The following is a 27,275-nucleotide window of genomic DNA, read 5'->3' on the forward strand; positions in this document are numbered from 1 at the left end:
AATCACGTGCCTTTTCTGGGGAAATCCTCATTCAAGGATATGTTTTTATTGACTTTAAAGAGAGAAGAAGAAAGGGGGAGAGAGAGAGAGACGTCGATGTGAGAGAGAAACATCAATTAGTTGTCTCCCGGAGGCACCCCAACTGGGGATCGAACTCACAACCTTTTGGAGTATGGAACAATGCTACAATCAACTGACCCACCCGGTCACAAGAAATCGAGTGCCTTTTATATGCCTACCAGGCACTGTTCTAGAGATGGCAGAAGCAGTTTTGGTTCCCTTCATAGGGTTGTCACTGAACGAGTCTTTACTTTTTTTTTTTTTTAAACAAGTATCAAATTCTAAGCTGGAATGAGGTGAGGCTTTTAGGGTAGAACACCCCCTCCTCCCCGTCTTCCAGGCAAGGCTTTTGATGTTTTGATGATTCTGATCGTTTCTGCTGGAAATGTTGGAGAAAGACTCAGACACTGCTGGTGTGTTCTTTCCATCTTTCTGCTTTCTTTGTAGTTTACCACACCGGTCTTCTGAATCTCCTTCCGACCTGAATCCAGGTCACGGGGGGAGGCTAGGCTGTGTACGGGGAGCTCCCCTCTTTATAGGTACCATTTCCCAGAGCTGCTGGGATGGTTTCTTCTGTGGTGGCAGCTGTGTAGATCATTTTTGTTTTATCTGTAAAGTTGAAAAGGGTCATGGGTGGGGAAGGAGAATGAGAGAATACTTAATACAAAGCTTGTTCAATCTGGAAGATAAAAGAATACCAATTCACCCCTAAGATGGGCTTTGTTTTTTCCGCCTCTTGACCAGCTCTCCTCCCATGACTTGACTTTGAGACAAGATTTGCTTTCCCTCAACATCCCTAATGGTAACGCTAGTCACAGAAGGTCTACTTAGCAGAATATTGGCTCTTTGACTCCATGTCCAGCTTCTTTGTCCATGCAGTGCAATAGGGAGTTGAGTTTAAGCAAGGTTGTTTGGGGAGTAAGGAGGGATCAGGGTGGAAAGAGCTTTAGGGAAGTCTTCTAAGGTTAGTTTCCATGTACCTCCCTTCCCCCATGTGGTGGTTTGAACTTTTCTAGGCTGCATGGATGTGGTGCGGAGCTGTGAAGCCGGGAGTCAGGACCTTCCTTTCTGGTTCTCCCATCTCGACAGAAGGGAACAGGGGTCAAAATCACAAAAACTTGGCAGATTCTTCATTCTGAGCACTGCTGCTTAGGCCCTTACGTTTCATTAGGTCCAAAAAGTAAGGTGTTTTCACTTAGTTTTGCCCTAGGGGGTCTCCTGAAGCGCATTGTGAGTGAAGTTCCTTTTAGGTCTTGCGAGCCAAAGACCCATCATTAGAGTATAACCCTGTGACTGCACTTGGGGCCTTTCCGGGACTAAAACTAGGAACCTGATGGGTTGGTTTAGAAACTTTTCTTCTCTCCTGCGTTTTTGGTAAGCAGGTAGAGATATCAGTGGGCAACAGGTTTCCTGAGTTGCTCTTGGATAAGCACCAGACTAGATTTTCTACAACTCCATTGTAGTTTTGAACTAAAACTTACAAAATGGTTCTAAAGTATAATCATCTATTTATTGATTTATTTTTGGCTGCTTGATAACCAAGATTACCTTTTAGTTCATTGTAAATCCGCTCTTGCCTACAGTAAGGTAATTTCACGAGGGGAAGCTGCCTCTTTCTCCTAGGGTGTAAATCAGTCCCCTGGTCTAGAAAAGGTCTTGATGGGGTGGCCCTCAATTAAGTTCGTGGGAATAAGATTGAGCATTTGAGTGATTACGAATATACTTATGTGTAGAATATAAAATACTGAAACATCTTACCAAGTAAGGTTGAGTTTTCTGGCTTTGAAAAAAAAAAGACCTAAAGAAGGAACTCTGAGCTTTCTTGAGTTTTGATTACGTTTTGAAGAGAATGAAATTATCTGAGCCTTAGAAAATAGGTGCTAATTGGCTAGGAAGTTATTAATCCAGCAGCAATCAGATTAAGATATAAGTCAGATCAAACTAGATTATTATGATAGCTACTGTTTAATAAGCTTTACTTAAGTTTTTTTTTTAAACTCTTCTTTATTGTTGAATGTATTACAGATGATTCTCCTTTTTTTCCCCATTGACCCCTCCTCCCCATTCCTGCCCCCTCCTGCCTTCCCCACACTATTGTCAGTGTCCATTGGTTGTGCATATATTACTTAAGTTCTCTTTACTGTGTAACCAGACTCGGAATCCTGTGTGTTTGGATTCAGGGTTATTAGTCTGCATTGCTTTAATGTTTTCCCTCCTGTAGGTGCGCCAGTGGTCTCCAAGACACGAGAACCTAACGTACAAACTTCCTGAACTCTTGTGAATAGAGCCTTTCACACAACTAATATCTCACAACTATCTATTTATTGGCCAGGATAGTTCTGTCCTGCATTCTCATTCTGAGCCCTATACATGGTCTCCTTGGTTAAAGCAGTCCGAATTGCCTGGTCCTATGAGGCAAAATCCATCCAAAACACAACGCAGTGAATTAAGTAGCCTTGGCCCTTTGAGATCCCTTCGTATTTCTTGCTGCTACCTGGTCCCTAGTGACTTGATAAGAGTGTAGCCCCATCCAACAGGTCCTTGCCAGACACTTGTTTGCCTGCAATATGGGAGATCTCCAAGGGGAATCATTCAGTACTCACCTTTGGAAGGCTTGATTTTCTCATAGCACCGAAAGATGACAATGAGGAGCAGCCCTTCTCCAAGCTGGCAAATCATGTAGAGGAGAGGAAAGAAGAAAAGTGGCCCGATGACTTCAGGGGGAAAGGTCACATTGAGGATGGTGGAGCAGAGTTGAATATTTTGGCATCCAGTCTCCATGCTGACAGTGCGTCTGCACCTGTATAAGTTAAAAACAAAAACAAAAACACAACAAAAACCAACCCCATATGGCCTCATGGAGGAGGCATGAGTTTGCCACCTCACTTCCCTACCTCCTCCCTCCCAGATGCTCTCAGACCCTCCGGGGGTCCGAGACAGGAAGTGCGCCAGGGTGTGGAGTGCACATGGTTTGAAGAGAAGGGAGTTGAACAATTAAAACCACTAGTCTAGCCTTGTGGAAGGTGCTGACTGGTTGGTTCACGGAGGGATTTTTTTATGAGATCATTTTTTATTATCTTGGAAACCTACGATTTGTCCACTTTTGTAAGATTACCAAATTAAAATGGGGAGAAATGTCTAGCTGGTGAGGAGTGGAAGGAAGGTGTGAGCCAGTATCAGTCACTGGCATGATATATTGGGTTTACATACAGGACAATGACAATTTCAACATACAGTAGAGGATTGAGATGTCTGGGAACCCTGTCCCGTTTGCAAATTTCTGGCTTGGCTACCTTAACGTGATCACTAAAAAAATAAAACACTTGGTTCAGCCCCAGTGATCTATCATTGGAATACATTCTCTTGGTTTTGCCTTCCATTTTATGGATTAAAGAATGGGATGTTTACGTTTAATGAATATACATTTAATTCACTGAATTGTAATTACTGCATTAAAATAGTTGTTCTTCACTGAGACCCCTGAGAACTGCCCCAGCGCGTTACGCAGAAGGCTGCTGTGAGGGTGCTTGGTGCTGGGCCACTGTGATTCACATCACTGTCTTTGTGAAAACTGACATCAAGTGGCCAGTGGCAGCCTTTTGACTAGTGTATCACCATGTGTTACATCCTGTAGTCATTTGTTCTTCTTTAGCATGCTTTTAAAAATGAATGGCTATTTTTATTTTTTAAAGTTATTTTTCAAATTTAATTTTCAACTGCAGTTGACATTCGATATTATTTTATATTAGTTTCAGGTGTACAACATAGGGGTTAGACAATTACATATAATTTACGAAGTGGTCCCCTGATAATTCTGGTACCCACCTGGCACGATGCATAGTATCGTAATATTATTGACTATATTCCCTGTGCTGTACTTTATATCCTCATGACTATTTTGTAACTACAAATTTGTACTTCTTATTTCCTTCACCTTTTTCACCCAGTTCCCAACCCTCCTCCTATCTGGCAACCCTCAATTTGTTCTCTGTATGGATAATTATTTTAAAATTGTATTTTTTAAAGTATGTTTTCATTGATTTTTTAGAGAGAGAGGAAGGGAGAGAGAGATAGAAACATCAATGTGGGAGGGAAACATCGATTGACTGCCTTCTGCACGCCCCCTACTGGGAATCGAGCCCAACAACCTGGGCATGCGCCCTGACCGGGAATCGAACTGGGACCTCTCAGTCCATGGGACGATGCTCAGTCCACTGAGCCACACTGGCCGAGCTTAAAATTGTATTTTTAAAACATGTTTTTTGGTGAGGGGAAGTGCTGAGATGTTACTAATGTAAATTCCTGCATGAGCATTTGCCTACTATGCTTGAAAAGGGCAGAAGTTTCTGAAATGTACTGCTCTCTGCAGACAGGGTGCCTGATGATCCCATAGCAGGCTCTCAGACTCATCTGTTCCCCTAAAGTAGCAGCTGTTTGTGAATCGGATTAGGCTATAGCCAAGGTCCCAGCTAGTTCAGCTCTGAGTCCACTTAGCAGAGCTGTCGCTTGATGGTGTCTTGTCAAAGCAAAAAGGAAGAAAAGTAGAAGAGGAAGAATATGATCAACACTTGTCATGATGACGTGGAGATACCCCAGTGCCATGAGCTACCAAGGAGTTGGGCAGGAGAGGGAATCTAGGCTCTGAGGGAGCACTTTGCCATGAGTTGTTGCTCTTTGAATGGTTAGAGAGATGCTGTTGGTCTCTGGATTGATGTCTCTAACCCATTCATTTATTTCTCAATATTTCTCACAGTCTAAAGTCCCTTGTTCAGTTGATGCACTTGAGCATACTAGTGAAATGCTTCCCCAGATCTCCTCATCCTTTTCCTAGAGACCAGGCCAAGAATGAGGCCCATGGGACAGCGAGACCGACAGTAATACCTACTGTCCATTGAGGCGGAAGAGCGCAGAGAGAACGTAGCCCAGCAGGAAGCCGATGAAGGGCATCAGGGAGGAGGTGGCCCACAGGTAGGGTGTCATGACAAACATGATGCTCTTGCCCACGTTGATGACAGAAAGCACTATGATGGCCACACTGAGCAAAAGCATGATGATCATTCCTCCCTGCAGGTGAGGACAAGAAGACAAGGCAGTCAGAAAAGAGGTGGGGATTGGAGGAGAAGAGGGTGGGCACTGGAGGTGAAAAACAATTTAACTTTCAAAAATTGGTATTTGAAGTGGAAGGGAATACACAAGAACTTTATTTCCATCTTTTTTGGAATTCTTATCAGTAGCTAGGAAGCTTGGAGGACGGAGACCTGATTAACACTTGTTATTAAAGACTAAGCCAAGTATAGCGTCAGCTTGACATCTCTGGAGAGCAGATTCTCACACAGGGGCTGTGTGTGTGTGTGTGAAGGACTGTGACTGTTCAGTCCTCCCACAAAGTGGGTCTTGCGAATTGAAAGTTCTCTTGCAGAGGCATTAACTCTGGAGCTTGTGTGCACAACCCCAAAAATACTGTCATCGCTCCAAATATTTCGAAACATATTTGATGTTATTCTTAGAGCCTGCCCTACTGGTCTTAGTACCTCCATTATGGGACCTCATACGTTCCAGGATGAATTTGACTTCTGGAAATTGCCAAGACTCATTTGAAATGAAGCTGGTAAACAAGTTGGATGATTGAGCCAGGTAATGTGGTTTTAGATCCTGAAAGTATGACTATAAAGGGACAAGCCTACTTTCTCAAGTGACCTGCAAATTAGATACAAAGGAAATTTCCAAAAGGAGTTTCAGAAATATCTTGGGTAATAATGGCATCATCGGAAACAATGCAGGTGTCCACCCTGTCCCAGGTAGGTTCTGTGAAAGCAATGTTTATTATATTAATATTAATAATATTACTATTAAATACATGTTAATATTTAATATGTTAATATTTGATGTGGAAACAATACTTAGTTTTATTTTAAAATTATTAAAACAACTTTTTAATAGGTGTTTTTAGAGAGAGAGGAAGGGAGAGGGAGAGAGAGATAGAAACATAGATGAGAGAGACATATCAATTGGCTGTCTCCTGCACAGCCCCTACTGGAGATAGAACCCACAACCTGGGCATGTGCCCTGACCGGGAATCATACTGGTGACCTATTGGTCCATGGGTTGATGCTCAACCACTGAGCCACACCGGCTGGGCTAAAAACATTATTTTTTATAGTTGCATCTTACATTACCATTTTACAATTTCAATAGGTAGATTTATAGTGAAACTACAATGTTAAGATTTTTCAGCATGTGACATAAGGATGCAAACTTTCAAAGTGCACTTTCTTGTCTGCATTTTGGAGAAAGACTCACTCTAAACTGATAAAATATATGCATGGATTTAAGGCTCTTTGTCTTGCTCATTGTTTGAGTAAAGATATATATACATATAGCAACTGTAATGATTACATGTGTTGGTTCAGTTTTCAGTTCATTCACATGTGTAGCCTTTGATACCCCTAGTACCATCTTACAAAACGGTGGTAAACTGTAACACAAAAGTTTCCATTTTAATCATTTTTTTAGCGTACAAGTCAGTAGCACTAATTGCATCCACAAGGTTGTCCTGGTAACATTTTACCATTCATTTATTTTGCTCGAATTTCAGCTGCACAGTTTTGCATTTCTGTTTTTAAATCCATGTTCCAACTGATGTGGTCATATAAAATATCACCTGTTCCAATTAGTGCCTATCCCAAGATGGGAAGGAATTTCACCGATCTCATCAATAACCACATGCTTCACATTTTATCACAAGACTATTAACTGATGAGCTGCTCACGCTCACTTTGCTCTTGCATTTTGAATTCATTTCTCTTTTTGGATTCCTGTCTTTTGTTGTCTTCTACTGAATGACCAAATAGTTTTTGACCCCATCAAGAGAGTGAGCTGGGCCCTGGCCAGTTTGGCTCAGCGGTTAGAGCGTCCGACTGCGGTCTGGAGAGACCCAGGTTCGGTTCCCGCTAAGGGCACGTACTTCGGTTGCAGTTTGTCCCGGCCCTGGTTGGTCGTGCGGGTGGCAGCCACTCGATGTGTCCCTTCACGTCGATGTTTCTCACTCTCCCTTCCTCTCTCTCCCTCCCACTCTATCTGTACAAAAAATGGAAAAATATCCTCGGGTGAGGATAAAAAAAAAGAGTGAGCTGGATAATGTAGGGGGCACAGGGCTACAGGGGTTGCGCATGAGTTCAGAAGCCCTTTTGCTCTTGTGGGCGCTCTCATGCCCTCACCCCCGGTCTCCCACTCAGGGCTGTGGCGTGGTTACAGGCACAGACATTGCTGTGACCCTGGTGTGAAAGCTGTCTTAGCCAGTCTCACGATGCGCACACTTCAGTGAGCCCCTCGGCCTCTCTAAGTGAGGTTGACTGCGCAGGACCAGCCATATAAAAAGCACTCACTGAACTGTAGCTCCTGTGAGGAGAGGACACTGACATCCTGAAGCTTCCTGTCACACAGTCCTGCCATATGTGGGAGTCTTCTCCACAATCTCCTGCTTCTCCCTAGGTCACTATGCTTTCTTGTGCCACTTGACTTCATAGATGATCGTAACTGTGATGAGTGTCCATGCACGGGAAGCCAGTTTCATGATCTTGACCCAGGAGATGACCTGGCGCAAACTACTCCCACAAAGGTGGCCTGCACAGGTTGGTGATGACCCAGCTAGTCGCATCCTCTCATTTGGGAGATTTCAGTATTACAGGGAAGCAGGGACAAACGCAAGTGTTAAAAGACACAGAGGCCAGCCCTGGCCGGTTTGGCTCAGTGGTTAGAGCGTTGACCTGTGGACCAATGAGTCGCGGGTTCGATTCCAGTCAAAGGCATGTACCTCGGTTGCAGTTTGTCCCGGGCCCTGGTCAGGTTGTGCGGGAGGCGACCAGTCGATGTGTCTCTCTTGCATCGATGTTTCTCTCTCTCTCTCTCTCTCTCTCTCTCTCTCTCCCCCCCCTTCCTCTCTATCTGATGATAAATGGAAAAGTATCCTCGGGTGAGGATTAAAAAAAAAAAAGACACAGAGGCCTGGGAGAAGCAGAAGCCACAAGTTGGCAGAAGCTGCGTGACAAAGGAGTCGGGTCAGTTCATCAGGAGCAACAGGTGTGGGGAAGGCTCCGGTAGAGTGGGTGAGTCGGTGTGACGGCTGGCCCCGTGGTAAAGAGGGGGTTGGCTTAGGGTACAAATGGCTCCGGGCTGGGTTGTGCTCGGGTTCATCCACCCTCTAACCACATAGCCCCGAAGAACCCCTCGCATGGGGAGGCTAAGTGCGACTCGAATTGCCTTTCCAAATGGCATCCCTGAACTCGCATCTTGGCACGTCTGACTGTGACCCGGGCAGAGTCTGAGCAGACACCTGCCGGAGCCAGTTGACAGGAGGTGGTAGTTTGATTTGGAAATCTCCAGGAGGGTTAAGTGTGCACAGTGGCTGGGGTGATCGTTGGCTCATTTTTCAGCGTGTCACTTCATCAGGGAGATGAAGGATGACCATAGCCCTCAAAGAGCCGTGACAGCAAAGATACCTCGGCCTTTGCCTCGTGGCCGCACCTTTGTCTCTGCATCCTCACAGGGCCGATTTCTGTTTGGGAGTATTGGGTAAATGGAGTCGTTTAACCAGGAGGTTTAGCCACAGTATGTTGGGTCTAATGGACACCTGTGCTTTGTGGGTCACCTTTTATGAGGTTCTTTGTTACTGGTCCCTGTCGTCCTAGCCCAGGTGAATCGTAGCCCTTTTAATGTGCTCTGGGGTTAGTCTGACTCCGTGTTTACTGTGGAATAGGGCTGTGGTTGTGCAGCCCGCAACAGAAACAGGAAACTGATTGATAACCTTGGCCCTGCCAAGCAACTTCCCTGGGCCTCAGTTATTCTACCTGTAAAATGGGAATAAGTAGGAGACTGAGCTTCAGCCTGAAGGACTTCCCAGCTTTAAGATCTGAGATTTTTTTTTTTGCACCCTCAGAACATTTTAAAAGTTATTCTGAGGTAAAAAAGGAAGCACATGTCATACATCAATTGCACTTGGGGTTATACTTATTTGGTTTTCTCTTCTATAAAATGGGGGAGGGGAGGGTTGCATTAAATTGTACCAAGGAGGTCCCTTCACATTTTTATATTCTGTGATTTCCCCCCTTTATTTCTGTACCCCCACAAGTTATCTTGAATAAATAAAATGATGGACACAAACATGTTTCTGGATTTTTTCTCCCCTGCTAATGTGGAAGAGACAAAACCTGCCCTTTTCCCTGTATTTATTCTCAGCCATTGGCTGTGGGGTGCTGGGACAGGTGCTGGGACTCAGTGGTAAGACCCAGCCTTAGGAGCTTTCTTCGTGAGGAACGTCAGGTGAGTGGGGAAACAAACAGCTATTTTAAGACAGTATGATAGATGCTCCAAGGGGCCGGTGCGGGGAGCCACGGGACTCAATAGGACCAGCATCCTATCCGGGCTTGTGAGCGGAGGAAAGCTTCCCGGGGAGATGCCGTTTGTGTTGAGAGGAGAAAGGCAAGTAGGGGTGAGCCCAGTGGAAAGTGGGGTGAGGGGACTTGGAGAGGGGCGTGTTCCAGTGGAGGGAAGGGCGTGTGTGCAGGGAAGAGCTGAGACTGGAGAGGTCAGTTAAGAAAGGCCTTAGAAGTCACATTAAGGAACAATGAGGGGCTTCAAGCAGTGGAGTGACATGGTGGAGTTTGTACTTTCCATCCTCAGGTTAAGACTGGGTCAGGAGCCAGGTTGGAAGATGATTTCACTTGTCCAGTGAGAGAGCATAGTGGCCTGAAGAAAGACAGTAGACACAGGATGGGGAGGAATGGATGGATTCAAGGAAAAGCAGGTAGAATTGAGAATCACTAATTAGCATGAGTGGGGAAGGAGAGGGGACATGGAGAGTCACGTTCCAGTTTCTGGCTCAGGCAGTGGGCGTGTTGAATGCCATTCACTGAGGTAATCACGGGGAGGGGGGGCAGGTTTGGGGAGGAGATGATTTTAATTTAAGACATGCTGAGTTTTAAAAGCATGTGCATGCAGAAAGATGTGGCAGTTAACACATGGATTCTGGAGTCAGGAGAGAGTTGAAGGCGGAAGACGCTGTTCTGGAAGCCAGCTCAGCTTGTGCCTGTTTGCTGAGATGAGCCAGATCTCGTGGTGGGAAGATCCCGGGCTTAGGGAAGCCTGGCAAGAAAAGCAGAAAGCTTGCCATGGCCGGTTTGGCTCAGTGGTTGGAGCATCGGCCTGCAGTACAGAGAGACCCGGGTTCGGTTCCCGCAAAGAAAAGCAGAAAGCTTGAGCCGAATACAGAGAAGGAACTCTCGGGGAAGTCTGAAAAGAAACGCCAGAGAGGTGGTAGGAAGGCAGGAGCACCCAGTCCCCGAGGCTGGGGGAGAAGGCATCGGAGAAGGAGCCAGTGGGCCACCGAACGAAAAGCTGCCCAACGGTCAAGGAACTGAGCAATACCTGCTGGACTTGAAGAAAGTGGGTCAAGTGGTCATGAAGATGCTGAGTAGGTGGGAGACTGAGGAGGAGAGAAGAGAGGGAGTCACATAACTGAGACTGATTGTGGAGGGCCTGGTCACCCGCGGGAGCAGCTCTGGTGGATGTGTGGTGGGAGCGGAAGATGTGAGAGGTGGTGCTTGGGGGAGAGTGTTTCCCAAAGTATGGCTACGAGCGGGGAGGGGAGGAAAGAGAAGCGTTGGCCGGAATGGGAGGTGAGGGATGGTTTTGTTTTGTTTTTAAAGGCAGGAGAGATGTGAGCCTGTATCAGTGCTGATTGTGAAGAACTAATGCAGAGATGGTCTGGAAATGGGAACGAGATGGGGGACACGGAGGGGTAGGGCCACGATCAATAAGGAGAGCTCTGAGAAGCAGGGGTGGAGGGAATGGAAGATGTAGCCCCGAGCGGAGGGGGTTGATCAGCACAGACAAGAGGAGGGATGATGCCCTTGTCTTTCAACAGGTGGGGAAGGGAGCAGCGGTCACAGTATTGGGACTGTGCCAGGACAACGGCAAAAACTACCCTTGACCATGGTAGTGTAGAATCAAATAACCCTGCAAACCTAAATTGCAGCTTTTTTGTCTCAGGACCCAAGCTGCTGCCAAGCCTTGGCTTCCAGGTAGCGTGCTCTGTATAGACTGGCCCAAGGGCATAGATCCAGGGGCAGGACAGAAAGAGGCCCTCAGAATATCCTTCCCAAGGACAAGTAACGAACAGTGAGGCAGAGTGGGGACTGACAGGGACTGAGCTCTAAGGTCACAGAAGTTGGCAGAGGGACCATGGCTGCCTTCCAAGAGTCTGGGATTCATCCAAGGGCAAGGCAGTGGCTCTACCTCTGCACTCGACCCCTCTGGCTTCTTGGCCAGTCAGTCAGTTGCCCTTGGTCCCACTCTGAACTCCTCTGTTCAGGCTTGTCCCCAGGCTTATCCAAATCCTATCCTTTCTTCATGGTCTGGCTCAAGATTGTCCCCTCCAGGAGGCCTTCCTAGACTACCTGGCCCTCACTAACCTCACCACCTTGCTTCTGCCAGAGCTCGATGGTCCACTGTGTTCGGTCTCGTTTCTCATGTGCTACTTCACTTCCTGCAAATAAACTCTTCAAGGACAGTGAAACCTCAGATTAGGATAAAAATTAGCATCTAGTAGGTACATAATAAAATGTAATTTTATTATTAAAATAATGATTATACCTTATAGTTGTGTATGGTGTTTTCCTTTATTCCTCCTAACTTTTTGAAAGTATTCCCAGGGACATTACAATCCCATGAAGTAGGTGTCCCAACAGTAGACCTTTTTCAAAACAACAACAAACACACAAAGGATATAACCAATGAAAAAGCCCAAATGACTTGCCTCAAGCCATCCAGTGAGGTGAGATGGGTGTTCTTGCTCCCTGCCCAGGCCCCCAGGTTCTTACCTTGATGACATAGCGTACATATTGTGGCCGTTTACTGTTGAGGAAGATGCCTATGGTGCAAGGAATGAGAATCAGGATCAGTGATAACACAATGCCTCCATAGGGCACCTTGTCCTTCAGGTCCCCATCATAGATCCCCCGGGAGTAAATATACAGGAGGAGGGGCATCATGCCCAGGGCAATGAAGGTGGAACAGGTGGTCATCACGATGCTGGGTGGGAGACATAGGAAGAGTGCAGAGAGAAAGCCCATTAATATAGTCTGTTTCGGTGAGTGCCGGCTACGTGCCGGACACTGCGCTAAGCATGTCACATACATTACTTCATTTCCTTTTCTGGTAGCCTTCAGAGGTAAGCGTTCCCACCCCCCTCTCACTGATGAGAAAGCCAGGCACGAGGAGAATGGTGACTTGCCCAGGGTCATGCAGGTAGGAATGGCTGAGGCAGGATTATTACCCAGGTCTGTCCCTGTGTGCTTCCTGATGGAAGGAGCATTCTGACCTCCTTTGTAACAGAACTCCCTTTGCTCTGAGCCCTTGCCACATGCACAGCCCATTTGGAAGAAAGCTAACTGTGACTTCATCACTCGGACCAGACCCCATTGGATCACAGAATGGCACCTGGCCCCCAGTTGTGTCTGTCTGGGAGCCTAGGGATGGCTGGGCACATGGCTCTGACTGACTGATAACAAGGATGCACCACACCAGGCACACTTCCTCTTAGAGATTTTGAATGTGAGACTCGGTGACAGAAATCTTGGTCTTTGAGAGTGGGTGGCATAGGACGGATGGTCAGGCAGAAGCCAAAAACATAAAAAGAAGAATTAAACAGAGGTCCTGGCGAGAAAGAATATAAAAAAACAGCAGCAAAGCAGTAGAAACAGAATAGCTGAAGGGCCATAGTGGTGGAGCAACAGGGAAGGCGGCAATAGTTACCCACTGCTGAGGAAGTGACCAGATAACCTGGTCCTCAGACCTGCTTTGTATCTTGATTACAATTCTAGTCCCCAACACTGATATTCGTCATATTCTTTACTTTCTGTTTTATCCTTACATTATTTAAGATAAACTGAGTGTGAGTCTCAGAGCCTGAATAATATATCCTTCCAGCGCTCATTTCTGTCCTAATCGTCCTATTACCATTTCCATCTGGAATCTAATACGTGTTAGTCCCGGGACCCTGCATAGGCACAGGACTTCCAGAGAGACCAACTGAAAGAAAGAAGCTGCTAGGGAACATCCTTGGATTTGTGGACGCTGACCTTACACTATATGGTTCCAGCTTCCATTCTAGTGGGAAGGTTGTGGGGTGAAGGCTTGGCAAGACCTCAGGAAAATCACAGTAAGTATATATCCCTCCTCCCCACAACCCTGTCCTCTATCTACACTTCTTCATTGTTTCCATACAGGTGAGCTGTGGCTTAAACGAACATCACGTACAGCCTCGTCCACAGGGTGCAGAGTGCAGCCATCGGGAACAGCAATAGGAGAGGCTGCACGAGGGATAAGAAGCTGTCAGAGGCGAGCAGAGGCCCTCAAAGAGTGCTGGGGACTGAGTAATGGGAAAGCCCTCCCTGATGAATGCCTGAAGCACTTAAACACATCCTTGAGTTTGTAAGAAAGTAAGAGAGGTTTCCAGGGATCAGAAACAAAGAACGCAACGTAAGGTAAGTTTTCACTTAATGTTGTTGATCGGTTCTGGGACTTGAAGCGAAATGAGGTCTATGCAAAGGCGGTTTTACCACGGGCTAATTGATACAAAGAAGAGTTAGGTTCCTGCAGCATCTCATCAATGTTATAGTGAAACAGTGGAGCTTTTGGAGGACCTGCTGTAGTTAGTGGGGAGCTCATGCTGAAGCTGCAGGATGTGGAGGGGCAGGGATAGAGTGTTCGTTTTTGTAATGTGGAAGCTTCGGTTTTAATGCGCAAGGGAGGGACCGGAATTGAGATCTTAGTCTTCTGAAAAGAAGAGAGTTGAAATTGGAAAAATAAAACATCTAATTGTCTCAAGGATCAAATATGAAATAATGACAAAAAGAGAGTATTTGGAACAGAATAATAATATAATACATACTTAGAAACATGTGGGGAGATGACCTTGGATTAGGCAATATAACATCTAAAGCATGAACAACCAAAGGAGAAACTTAAATGTGACTTCATCAAAATTGAAACCTTTGTGCCTCCAAGAACACTATCGAAAAAGTCTCCCACATATTGGGAGAACATGTTTGCAAATCATATAAGCCTTTAGTATCTAGAATATATAAAGAACTTTTACAACTCAGCAACTTAAAAACTCCAAATAACTCAATTTGAAAATGGGGAAAGGACTGGAATAGACATTGCTCCAAGGAAGACACACGGTTGGCCAATAAACACAGGAAAAGACGCTCAGCGTCATCAGTCGTGAGAAATAGAAATCAAAGCTGTAATGAAACCACTCCACAGCCACAAGCATGGCTCCAGTCAAAATGCTGACTAAGTCCTGCTGAGGATATGAAGACATTTTAATTCTCAGATGACGGTGATGGAGATGTAAAATGGCACAGCTGCTCTGGGAAGCAGTTTGGCGATTCTCAAAAACGTAACAGTTGTCATATGACCGGGCAGTTCCATTTCCTAGGTATATACCCAAGAGAAAGAAACATATTTCCACACCAAAACTTGTCTACCAATATTCATAGCAGCATTATTCATAAGAGCTCAAAAGTGGAAAACAATAAAAAATATGTCAGCTGATTAATGGATAAGCAAAATATGATGTATCCATACAATTGAATATTACCCAGCCATAATAGCATCGTGAAGTACTGCTACATGCTATCACAGAGGTGAACTTTGAAAACATCATGGTAAGTGAAAAAAGCAGAGACATAAAAGACAGCATATTGTATGATTTCATTTTAATGCAATCTATAGAGTTAAAAGGCTGATTAGTGGTTGTCAGTGGCGGGTGTAAGACAAGAATAGGGAGTGACTGCTAATGGGTATAGGGTTTCTTTTTGGGATAACTAAAAGGTTCTGGAATTAGATAGTGAAGATAGTTGTACAATTTTGTGAATATACTAAAAATAATGAGTTATACACAATACAAGGGTATATTTCTTGATGGAATACAAATTATATCTCAAGAATTAATTTTAGAAATCTGAGGAGCATCGAAATTAATTCTTAGAGAAAAATATATAGCCTTAAATGTTTATATAGGAAAAGCAGAAAGACAAAAAAAAAATTAATGAAGTAAGCATTTTACTTCAGAAACAAGGTAAACCCAATGAAATAGAAGAAAGAAAATATTCAAGATAAGGGAATAAATTTTAGCCTGGCCAGTGTGGCTTAGTGGTTGAATGTCGACCCATGCACCAAGAGGTCACCTGTTCGATTCCTGGTCAGGACACATGCCCAGGTTATGGGCCTGATCCCCAGTTGGGGGCATGTAGGAGGCAGCCAATCAATGTTTTCTCTCATTGATGTTTCTACCTCTCTCTCTCTAAAAATCAATAAAGAAAAAAAAATTCTTTTAAATACATTTAAAAAATTATATAAATTCATTGAGAGGATCAACTAAACCAAGAGCAGGTTCTTTGCAAAGTCCACTGGCAAGACCAATCAAAGAAAAGGAGAGAAGGCACAGTTGATATTAGAAATGAAAAGGGGACTATAATTTCAGATACAATTTTATACTTTCATTTTTCAATTTAGATTGAATAAACAACTTCCTGGGAAATATAATCTACAAAAACGAATTCAAAATATAGCCAAAAATCTGAATCAACTTAGAACCATAAAGACATTTATTTATTATTTATTTCATCCTCACCCGAGAATATGTTTTTCATTGATTCTAGAGAGAAAGGAAGGGAGAGGGAAAGAGAAAAACATCGATCCATTGTTTCAGCATGGGACCCATCCGGGGATTGAACCCAAAACCTGGGTATGTGCCCTGACTGTGAATCAAACCCACGACCCTTCGGTGCATGGGACAGTGCTCCGACCAGCTGGGACACCTGACCAGAGAAGAACCTTAAAAACTTTTAATCAGTAGCCTGAAACCTATCATCCCAACCCAACATGATGAGTGTGGCTTTACAGGAGAGTTCTACTAGACGTTCAAAGTACAGCTAGTCCTAATATTATACAGAGAATACAAAAAGGGGAAACATACCCCAATTTTTTGTATATGAATAGTGTAAATTTAGAACCAAAGCTGGAAAAGAACATTATGAGAAAGGAAAATTAAGATCCATTCTCACTTATGAACATAGAGACAAAAATAATAAATAAATGAAGTATTAGCAAATGAATTATTAACAAATGAATTATTAGCAAATGAATCTAGCAATGCCTTTAGAAAATAATTCTATGAACAAGATGGGTTAATCCCAGCAACATCAGAATGGTTTAACATTAGATAATCTACCGACATATTATCGAATTTAAAAAATGGTATGATCATTTTATAGTCAGAAAAGTGTCCCTCAACAAAATTCAGTGTTCATACATGATAAAAATTAGCACATCAGCAACAGAATATAAATTCCTGAACCTAAAAAGGGTTATCTATCAAAACTCTACAGGACACAGTAAACTTAATGCTGAAAAATTAGATGAATAAAGCAAGGATACTAGTTATCATCCACTTTGTTGTAAATATTCTATAGGGTCTTTGCTAGCACAGCAAAACAAGAAATAGAGAAGGTATAGAGGTGGGAAAGGAAGAAACTAAATTTTCATTATATGCCAATAATAGGACTGTCCACAGAGGAAATGTAAGTGAATTTGAATTATAACTAGTAAATAAGAGAATTCATGTAGTTCTGAATACATTAGCAATATAAAAAAATCAACTGAGTCTTGATATAGTAGGAAAAATAAGTATCATATGATTTTTTTAAAAGATACCATTTATAATATTCACAAAATTATAAAATATTTAGAAATGCATCAAAAAGATATGCAAGATCTTTATGAGATGAATTATAAAACTTCATAGAAAGGTATAAAATAAGGCCTAAGTAAAAGAAAAGCTATACCATTTTATTTATTTATTTATTTATTTAACCTATCTTTATTGTTGAATATATTACAGATGTTCCTCCTTTTTCTCTTATTGATCACCTTCTCCCCACTCCTGCCCCTCTCCTGCCTTTCCCCACACTGTTTTCTGTGTCCATTGGTTATGCATATATACATATAAGTTCTTTGGTTTATTTCTTCCCACCCTGCCATCTCCCTTCCCTTTGAGGTTTGTCAGTCTAACAACCAATTTGTACTTCTTAATCCCTTCACCTTTTTTACCCATTCCCCCAACCACTCCTCCTATCTGGCAACCAACAAAATGTTCTCTATTTCTATGAGAATGTTCTGCTTGTTCCTTTTGTTTGTAGAGTCAGTTGTCGATAGATATGTATTTATTGCCATTTTGTTTGTTCATATTTTTGATCTTCTTTTTCTTCAAGAAGACCCTTCAACATTTCATATAATAATGGTTTGGTGGTGATGAACTCCTTTAGCTTTCTCTTGTCTGGGAAACTCTTCATATGGCCATTGATTCTAAATGACAGCTTTGCAGGATAGAGTAATCTTGGTTGTAGGTTCTTGCTTTTCACCACTCTGAATATTTCTTGCCACTCCCTTCTGGCCTGCAAAATTTTTTTTTGAGAAATTAGCTGACAGTCTTCTGGGAACTCCCTTGTTGGTAACTAACTGCTTTTCTCTTCCTGCTTTTAAGATTCTCTCTCTGTCTTGAACCTTTTGCTTTTTTATGATGATGTGTCTTGGTGTGGGCCTCTTGGGGTTCATCTTGTTTGGGACTTTCTGTGCTTCCTGGACTTGTATGTCTGTTTCCTTCATCAAGTTAGGAAAGTTTTCTGCCATTATTGTTTCTGACAGATTTTCAATTTCTTGTTCTCGCTCTTCTTCTGGCACCCCCAAGATGCGAATGTTGGCACGCTTGAAGTTGTCCCAGAGGCTCCTTACACTATCCTCATTTTTTTGAATTCTTTTTTCTTTTTGCTGTTCTGATTGGGTGTTTTTTTCTTCCTTATATTCCAAATCGATGGTTTGCTTCTTGGCTTTACCTACTCTACTATTGAATCTCTGTACATTATTCTTTATTTCAGTTAGTGCCTCCTTCATTTCTGACTGGTCCTTTTTTATGCTCTTGAGGCCCTCACTAAGTTCACTGAAATTCTCACTAAGTTCATTGAGCATCCTTATAAGCAGTGGTTTGAACTCTGCATCTGTTAGGTTGCTTATCTCCATTTTACTTAGTTCTCTTCCTGGAGTTTTATTCTGTTCTTTCATTTTGGACCTGTTTCTTTGTTGACTCATTTTGGCTGCCTCCCTGTGTTTGTTTCTATGTATTAGGTAGAGTTGCTATGTCTCCTGGGCTTCCTAGGGTGGGCTGTTGTAGTAGGTGTCCTGTAGGTCCAGTGGCACAGCCTCCCTGATCTCCCAGCTAAGCCCTCGAGGTACACCCCTAGTGTGGACTTTACACCCTTCTGTTGTAATTGAGTCTTGATTGCTGCTTGCATATCAGTGAGAGGGTTTTACTCAGGCTGATCAGCTGCAAGGACTGGCTGTGTTCACTATCCACCGACCTCTTATTACCCTGGAGCATCAGCTGTGCAGGGGTCCACAGAGCAAGATTTACTTCAGCACGGCTCTGGTACCCACTGAGTCCATTCCTTGAGTGTGTCACTTGTGGGGGTGGTTGGTTGGTGGTGCTTCACAGTATTCTGAAGCTGTCCACTGGGTGTGCTGGCTCTGGGGCAAGGTTGGCCACTGCCTGGTGTTCTACCCGGGGCCACCAGGCATAAGCTACAAAGCAGTCTGCAGATGGTTGCTTCTTGTGCTGGGCTTGGAGGTGCCCAAGAAAAGCCAAGTTGTGAACCAAGGCTGGCTGCTGCTAGTTCTAGGCCTGGGGCCACCTAACAAGAGGTATAGAGTTCGCTGAGACCAGATGCTGCTTGTTTGAAAGAATTTAGAAAAATCTGAAGCAGGATCTGAGACAGGCTATTCCTTTGGTAAAGCAACTTGCAATAGCTTGGGTGGGCCTGAAAGCTGGATAGAACAGGGCCTCAGGGAATCACCAGGGTAGGGCAAATAGTGTGAGCCAGGTTTCTGGAGTCCCAGATATGGTGGCTGTCTGCCGGCCTTGTGGGGAAGGGTTCACCAAAGGAACAAAAGCCTCTGACAGCACGTCTGTCCGGGAGAAAGCCACTTCTCCAGCCCTCGCCCCAGTGCCAAACAGCTCACTTCTTCCCCACATATCTCTGGTACCTTTCAAGCTGCCTCCCCCACTCTGGAACCTGGAGGGTGTGAGTCCGAGTAAGTCTGTGCACGGGTCCTTTAAGAGGAGCTGCCTGGGGCTCCAGCAGCCTCAGCCTCCCTGAGCCTCAGTTCCGCTGGTTTTTCCCGCCAGAAGTGAGGGGGCTTCTCTTTCTGACACTGGAACCCTGAGCTGGTGGCCTGGTACGGAAGGGGGACCACTCAGTCCTCAGGGAGGACCTTCCCAGCCGAGGAATCCTAATTTTTATCTGCCACATGTGGGTGTGGGACCAGCCCGTCCGCCTCCGTCCCTCCTACCAGTCTCGATGCGGCTGCTGCTTTAATTCCGTATTTGTAGGACTTCCATTCAGCTTGATTTCAGGTGGTTTTGAATGATGGTTGTTCTGTAGTTTAGTTGTAACTTTGATGTGGTTGTGGGAGGAGGCGATACCGCGTTTACCTATGCCGCCGTCTTAACCGAAAGTCAGAAAAGCTGTACTATTTACATAGAAGGGAAGATTCAATATTATCAAGATGGCTTCTAAATTTAATGCAAATTTCACCAAAATTCCAGAAACATTTTTTGTAGACTTGAGGGCTAATCCCAGCATTCAAGTGCAACAGTAAAGGGTCAAGAATAGCTAGTGTAACTTTAAAAAACAAGGGAGGAAGCTTACCTTTTAGATATCAAGACATCATAAAGTCATAATTAAGAAAATGTGATATTGTGCAAGGATAGTTGCATAGACCAATAGAAGAGAAGAGAGATCTCAGACACAAACCCACGCATATTTGTGAATTTGATCTGTGGGAGGGATGGCATTACAAATTATTGGAGAAAAAAAATCACTCAATGATACTGGACATTTTCTCTATCATATAGAAAAAATAAAATTAGATTACAGCCCTGGCCAGTTTTCTCAGTGGTTAGAGCATCAGCCCACAGACCAGAGAGTCCCAGGTTCGGTTCACATTAAGGGCATGTACCTCGGTTGCAGTTTGTCCCTGGCCCCAGTTGGGGTTGTGTGGGTGGCGACCACTCGATGCATCTCTTTCATGTCGATGTTTCTCTCTCTCTCTTCCTCCTGCTCTATCTGAAGATAAATGCAAAAATGTCCTCAGGTGAGGTTAAAAAAAAAAAGATTACAGCATACATAATAATAGATCAACTGAAGATATTCAAGTAAAAAGCAAAACTTTAAAACTTTTCAAAGAAAATTTAAGAGACCATCTTCAAGACCTTGAGGGTAGTAAAGGACTTCTTAAAGAAACCAAAAAAACATAAACTGTCAAGAAAAATATTGGTCAATTTGATTAAATTAAAATAAGTGTTCTGTGTTATGAGACATTATTATCAAAGTGTAAAAACAAGCCCCAAAATGTGAGTGGACTCTTGCAACATATAAAAACAATACAAACTACAAATTAATAAAAAAAAACACAACAGTCCCATTAAAAAATAGGCAAAGGACATATTTCCAGGAGAGGACAGCCAAATGGCCAATAAACATTTGAAAAGGCACTAGAAATCCCATGAAATTTAAAAAAATTCAAGCCTCTGAGACCCATTTTTAGTTTCACGAGATGGCAAACATGGAAAAGCCTGACAATTCTAAATGCAGAGGAAGACATGGAAAAGGTGCAGGTGCTTCAGAGACATCTGTAGATGTGTGAGCCTCACAGCGACTGCCTGGTTTTATTGTGTCCCCTCTCACATGTGAGCACTGGGCACATTCACAGCCGCAACACATGGAGTCCACATGAATATCAGACAACAGAACAGATAGACAAGCAAACCCTATGGCAGTTCAAATGCACAAAGGAGCTCTTTGATTTCTATGCCTATATCTCAAAAAAAAAAAAAAAAAAGCAAATAGTCAAATGACATAGGCAGTATGGTAGTGTTTTTTTTTTATTAAATTTTTTTTTTCCTTTACTGATTTTAGAGAGAGGAAGGGAGAGGGGGGGAGAGAGAGAAATATTGATGAGAGAGAACACCGATTGGCTGCCTCCTACATGTCCCCTACTGGGGATTTGTCCCACAACCTGTACGTGTGTCCCAACTGGGAATTGAACTGGCGACCTCTTGGTGTAAGTGTCGACACTCAACCACTGAGCCACACCGGTCGGACAGTATGATAGTGTTTGTATAAAATTTAAAACCATGCAGCTACAACAGTGTATCTTGTTTATGGATGGATGCATAAGTAGTACTAGTATAAATTATACTGTAATAGTGCTAAATTCCGGGAGGCATGCTCCCTGAGGGTGGGGACAGGGACATGGGATTGGAGAGGGTCACACCGTGCTAACTATTGATCTCTTCTTAGGAGAAAGGCCACGCACACAGGTGAGCTTGTTTTGATGTCCTTGAGCAGAGGATCATGCTTACTTTGGCTTGGCATGTCAGGAGTTCTGGAATTTGCTCGGGGACTTGGTGTGCCTTGTGCACGTGGGGGTGTGGGAACCAGGCTGTAGACCTTCAGGTACCTCCTCCACGTTTGCAAGTGCTGGACCCGCCTTCTGACTTGCTGGGATCTGTGACTGTCATGATCCTCAGTTTACCCTGAAGGACAGGAAGGGGAGGTGACCTGTCCAGACTTTAGCTCTGAGATTGGAACCTGTTTCACAGTGACGGGTCTGGTGCTCTCAGGGAGCTAGGGGCCGGGGGAAAAGAGCACGTTTGGTTTTTTAATTATCCTTCCTGCCTAAGTTCTCAGAGCACAGCACCACCCTGCTTTGGGACATCCTTACACCGTATTTCCAGTCCCTGTCAGTAGAGGCAGAAGCGGAGGGAACTGTGAGGGACCTGTCAGAATCTCTGTGGTGAAGGGGAACTGGCAGGAACCCGAATGGCTTTCCTCTTGTCCTGTTAGGTTCCCTGTGTCATGGTGGGTAGAGCTGTGGGAATCCTTGGGTTGTGTCCATGTCTGTTACCCCCACAGCCAGTGGCTCTGGTCTCTGCTGTGAGCGGGGTCAGGGGGAGCGGATGAACTTGAGGGGCGTCACATGTGTTCAAAGAGGCCCAGTTCCCTCTGGCACACTCTGTCCCTGACATGCTGAGCTTGCTTCAACTTGGAGGATATTTTCTCTTTCCTGGGGTCACCTGCATTTTTTAGAGCTTGTCTAAGTGCCGTCCTTGAGGAAGGAGCTGCTGTGCCTGGCTGCCTTGGGAGGGCCACCTGGTGGCCCGTCTCCTGAGTGCCTGACTGCCTGTGATGAGATGGCAGCTGCCCACACTCACTCCAGCCGTGAGGCAGAGTCACGGGGAGGGAGAGCCCAGGACCGGCTCCAGGCACCACTTGCCCACAAATTCTTGAAGACCTCAGGCAAGTCTCTGGACTTGAGCATTCTCATGGGTAAAGTGGAACCGCTATCTGAAGACATCCCACTCTAACTGGGAAATAGGACAGTGTTGGTTTTTTTTTTTCCTTTATTGATTTTAGAGAGAGAGGAAGGGAGAGGGAGAGAGAGATAGAAACATGGATGAGAGAGAACATCGATTGGCCGCCTCCTGCATGCCCCCCACTGGGGATCAGGCTCACAACCTGGGCATGTGCCCTGACTGGGAATTGAACCAGTGACCTCTTGGTGCATGGGTCCACGCTCAACCGCTGAGCCACACCAGCCGGGCAACAATGTGGTTCTTACAGAGGAGCTCAAACTGGTAACCTTTGTGTGACCCTGGCCTCTGACATGTATTATTTGGTTGCACAGCATTTTTAAAAAATTTGAATGAGTTTCAGAAATCTCACATAAAAAGGGAGTTTCTACCCTCTCTCGAAAAGCAGGGAGCTGTGGTGGTGGTGGGTTCCCGTGCCCAGAAAGCACCCATGGCATCTGTTTAGAGGGGACCATGTCAGCCTCCAGTCATTTTATCTGTTTATGTGCGAGCCTGACCCTGAAGATGCTGGAGTGAAAGCACAGGCTCTGGAGCCCCAGGCTCAGTGTCCTCATCTCTGCGCCTCCCAGGGGTGCAGCCTGAGGAGCTCATGCAGAGTGCTGGGCGTGCCTGGCTGTTCCCATCAGTATCATGATGGTAATTACAGTACAGGCAACAAGTTGTCCTGGAGGAACTCAAATTTGAATACAAAGTCTGGCAACATGTGATGGTTGATGATGAGGTATGGCTCAATGCGCACCGGGGTTTGCCTGTGGGAAGGGGCTCTGGTGGAAGGTGGCGGTCCGGCAGAGCATTATCTCTGGTGGGGTCCAGGTAAAGGAGAGTCTCCAGGTGCCCAGACAAGGAGGCTGAGCAGGAGGGCATAAGGGGTCACATGCCCGAGTCACTGGAGGCCTGTGAATGGGGCCTAGAGCCTCAGAAATGCAGCCATTACTGAAGAGACCTCCTTAGTACCCTTTGGCTAAAGAGGCAGGGACTCGGGTCACTGACACACACTCCTCCATTGTCCTTTTCACCGTCCTGCCCTGCTCACTGTTTCTACAGATCCGAAAGCCCTCAGAGGACCCCTTCCCCAACACCCGGCTCCCTGCATCCCTTCTAAACCAGAATGAAGATAAGGTCTGGGTTTCCCAGGATACAGAGGCTGCAGTGAGCCCTGTCCAGAGGCCAGATCAAGACTGAGGGCTTGCTTGGCAGCAGGAAGGATTGGGTTATTGGGTTATATAAAGGGAAGAGTTTCCTCACAGTGAGGTGGTCCAGTGCTGGATAAGTTCCCATGGGGGACTGGACAAGCCAAGCCTCTTCTTTGTCCCCCCTCTCCCATCGACCACCTTGGCGAGGACTGAATCCTATGGGTAGCGAGTCCAGAGCTGCTCAGATGGCAGTCCTGGTAAACCCCAGGTATCATTCTCTTTTTTTCATTTATAAATAAGCCCTGGCCTCACTTGGCATCACCAGGAGGGGGGTCTCTTCCTTGGTAAATTTTGGCCAGGGGTAGGAGCTGACAGCCACACAGACTATCTGAACCCACTGCCCTACCTGGCATAGAAAAGTGTCTCCACTGGGGACCCAACCAAAGGACACTGAGCTTGAGACTGAGGCTTAGATAAAGGCAGGAGCTTCTGCAGGTGGGTTTCCTCAGCCAGCATAGAGCATGCTGCCGGTCCCCCTCCCACCACCAGTTTGGCGGAGGTAAGGCCCAGCATAACCGGGCCAGTGCTGGGAAACTCTTGGATCTACCTGGTTGTGTTCCTGCCTCTGATCGGAGGATGGGGGAACCCAAGAGATGACATCCCATCTGCCTGGTCGCTTGCTCTGCAGGAATTGGAGGTGCTCATTTGGTTCCAAGACACCTTGATCTCCATGGAGATGTCTGGAACCAATCTGCACCACCTATCAGATCTCTGGCCTCAGAGCAGACAACTTGTCCACCACTGTAGGCAGGTGAAGTTCTCCAGGACCCCCTTTGGTTTAATAAATCAGTATTCCTGTAAGACAATTCTTATGCCCCACTTGAGACGCCTCTGGGAGAAGAGGGTTCTCCGAATGCCACTGGACCTCTTCAGTTTGGTGTTTAAACCAAGATGTATGTACCCCAGCTCCTGCCCTCAGTCCAATACGCTCTTGACAATAAATGCCTGCTACCTCCGGCCCTAGCATCCACCCAGCCCCCACTCATTCCCTCTCCCATCTCCAGCCCAGATTTCCCCCTTGACTGTGACATCTCAGGGTAGCCCCTGTCTCCAGGCTGCTCCCTCCTCACCCCCAGTCCTACCTGAGGTTCATGTCCCCCTTCATGGCCAGACTGAATACGTTGGACAGGTTCCCCCCAGGGGAACAGCCGCAGATCAGGATGGCTAGTGCCTCGATGTTGTTCAACCGGAAGATCTTGCCCAGCGCGAAGGCAGTGAGGGGCATGATGCCGTACTGCGCCATCAGGGCGATGGCCAGCCCCTTGGGCTTCCAGAAGTGAGACTTGATCTTGCTGAACTCCATGGTGCAGCCCAGCGAGAGCATCATGATGAGCAGCATGACCACCAGGATGGTGCTCAGCGCCAGGTCGGTGGGGCGCTTGCCGAAGTTGGGCGGCAGGGAGAAGTTGAGTGGGGCTGACACATTGAGGGCCTCCATCCCTCCGGCACGGCAGCAGAAGGCCGAGAGAGCAGCACACCCGGCCCCTCCGCTGCTCAGTCCCTGCTGGGCACCTTCGTCAATCCCCTCCCAGGGCAGAGTTTCAGGACAAATGGAACTCCTCTGGCAGGCTGTCCAGGCCAGAATGCAAACAGAAGGATTACACAACTGGCTGTGGCCCCAAAGGGAGAGCGCCCAGAGCTTTACCTGCCTGGCCTCTCCCGAGGTCCTCGCCTTCCTGGGTGCCACTCACGCTTCTTCACCACGGTCTGCTTCTGGGACAAGGGGACTTCTTTCTCTCCTTTGCTCTCCACCGAGCGCTCCCAGGCATTCTGTTCCGGGGGCCCAGCGCAGGTCCAGCCCTTCTCATCCTCTGCTCAGTTTTTGATGCCTTAGGAGGGTGCCCCCCATGCCCAGTGAGTCATCTGCGTTTGCCTCCAAACCCTTGGGAGTGAAAAGAGTCAAGCGTCACCTTTTCTTCCTGGGTCCAGGTAGCCTATCCCAAGGGGCTGTGGGACAGGATACAGGCAGGTGTGTCACTGGCCTCTGAGAAGGGATATATCCATGACTCTTTTCCCAGGAGATGAGGTACCTGTGTCCTCCTCACCTGTGCTGGGGAAGCCTTCGTCCTATCGCCAGACCTAGGTGGTGTGGGTCCCAGGGGAGGAACGCGGTCACATCTAGAGGGAAGGGCCTGCAGGGATGGCGGAGGGGCTCCCAGGAAGGGCAGCTCTGAGGGCACCTGGCTGTGGAGGTTTGTGTCCAGACTCCCTGGCCAGCAGCCTGGGGAAGCCCCGTAGCTTGGGAAACTTTCTGAGCAAGAAGCAGGAATGCACAGGCTTTTCTTTCTAGTTTCCTGATAGCTCTGCTTTTGTGCCGTGCCGTGTCGCTGGCGGGGAGCCGGGCTCGGTGCAGGCAGCAGCGCTAGAGAGAGAGGTGCAGAGGAACGTGCCTGGGGCAGGCTCGGTAGGGCCTCCTTCCCCTCACCCCAGTGGCAGGAAGTACCTTCAGAGGTGGGACAGGGACCAGTCTTCAGAAACAGACTTGCCTCTTGGCTGTGTTGGAACCTTCCAGGCCTGGGGGGAGGCGGGGTGTCTCCTAGTTTTATATTTGCTGAAACAAATCAGGCTTTTTGTGTGGCATTCCAGAGGGCAGGATAGTGACCAGGATGTGAACCACTGTGGGCTAGAGGTGGGGACAGATTTTGGCTTGGTATGAGGAAATGCCTAAAAGTGAATACACTCCAACAAGGCCCCGGGGCCTTTGAAATCCTGCACAGATAAGGGTTGGGTGACAGGATCCTCCACCTGGGACTACACAAAGAATCAGGTGGGCGAGCTGCAGTCCTAGGACGTGGCCTGTGACGCTGATGGAAGCCTGAAGTCTCCCTGGCCCGCTCTGCAGAAACCCCATGCGAATAGCCAGCCCATTCGATAGCGAGTAACACACAGCAGCAAACTCAGCCCACTGTAAAAGAGAAGAAGAGCAGCGAAAGACTCCAACAACTGAAGAATATTCACTAGGAAAACATTGCCACAGAGTAGACAGAAACTGTCCAACCGTTATGCCACTGAAATAAAAAAACAACAACAAAAAACAAAGACTGAGCACAGTAATTGCTTCCATGAAGGAGGACCGCAAAAATAGAAATACAAGAATGCAAATACATTTTTTTAAAGATCACCATTTTTGAATCCCTAAATGTAAAAGTCGATTCAGATAAAGATCATTAATAGATGCTAAAACCTTTGGGTAAAATGTAGTTGGGGAATGGGATATTCATGTGATGAGAAGTGTCACTATTTACCATCTAGGTTAATTAGTAATTATAGAGAGAAGATAATGTACTTTTACATTGGCAAAACCTGGCAGTTACCTACCTAACCAAGTGATTAAACTTGGAATTTTTTTAAAAAAATATGTTTTTATTGATTTTAGAGAGAGAGGAAGGGAGAGTGATGGAAACATTGATGTGAGAGAGAAGTATCGACCATCTGTCTCCTGCACGCCCCCTACTGGGGATCGAGCCTGC

At 45.8% G+C, this 27,275-nt stretch overlaps 1 protein-coding gene across 1 annotated transcript; it reads right to left on the minus strand.

The window, feature by feature from the left end:
- Nucleotides 1–25,350, minus strand: SLC10A1 (solute carrier family 10 member 1). The gene is made up of 5 exons (XM_036276135.1): nucleotides 24,888–25,350; nucleotides 11,937–12,147; nucleotides 4,946–5,124; nucleotides 2,664–2,860; nucleotides 1–669 (listed from the first exon to the last, which is right to left on the minus strand). The coding sequence occupies exons 1-5, from the start codon at nucleotides 25,241–25,243 to the stop codon at nucleotides 566–568; spliced, it is 1,047 nt and encodes a 348-aa protein (XP_036132028.1). The 5' UTR covers nucleotides 25,244–25,350; the 3' UTR covers nucleotides 1–565.
- Between the last annotated feature and the right edge of the window lie 1,925 nt (nucleotides 25,351–27,275).

Source organism: Molossus molossus, unplaced genomic scaffold, assembly GCF_014108415.1.
Source record: "Molossus molossus isolate mMolMol1 unplaced genomic scaffold, mMolMol1.p scaffold_m16_p_1, whole genome shotgun sequence".
Classification (NCBI taxonomy): domain Eukaryota; kingdom Metazoa; phylum Chordata; class Mammalia; order Chiroptera; family Molossidae; genus Molossus; species Molossus molossus.

Bases quoted from the DNA above. Each gene is read 5' to 3' on its own strand.
- SLC10A1 (XM_036276135.1), bottom strand. From the start codon at position 25,243: ATGGAGGCCCTCAATGTGTCAGCCCCACTCAACTTCTCCCTGCCGCCC. The intron at 12,148-24,887 runs GTAGGACTGGGG...TCTCCCACCCAG, and splicing joins AAGGGGGACATGAACCTCAG to CATCGTGATGACCACCTGTT. The intron at 670-2,663 runs GTGAGTACTGAA...TCAACTTTACAG, and splicing joins GAAAATCAAGCCTTCCAAAG to ATAAAACAAAAATGATCTAC.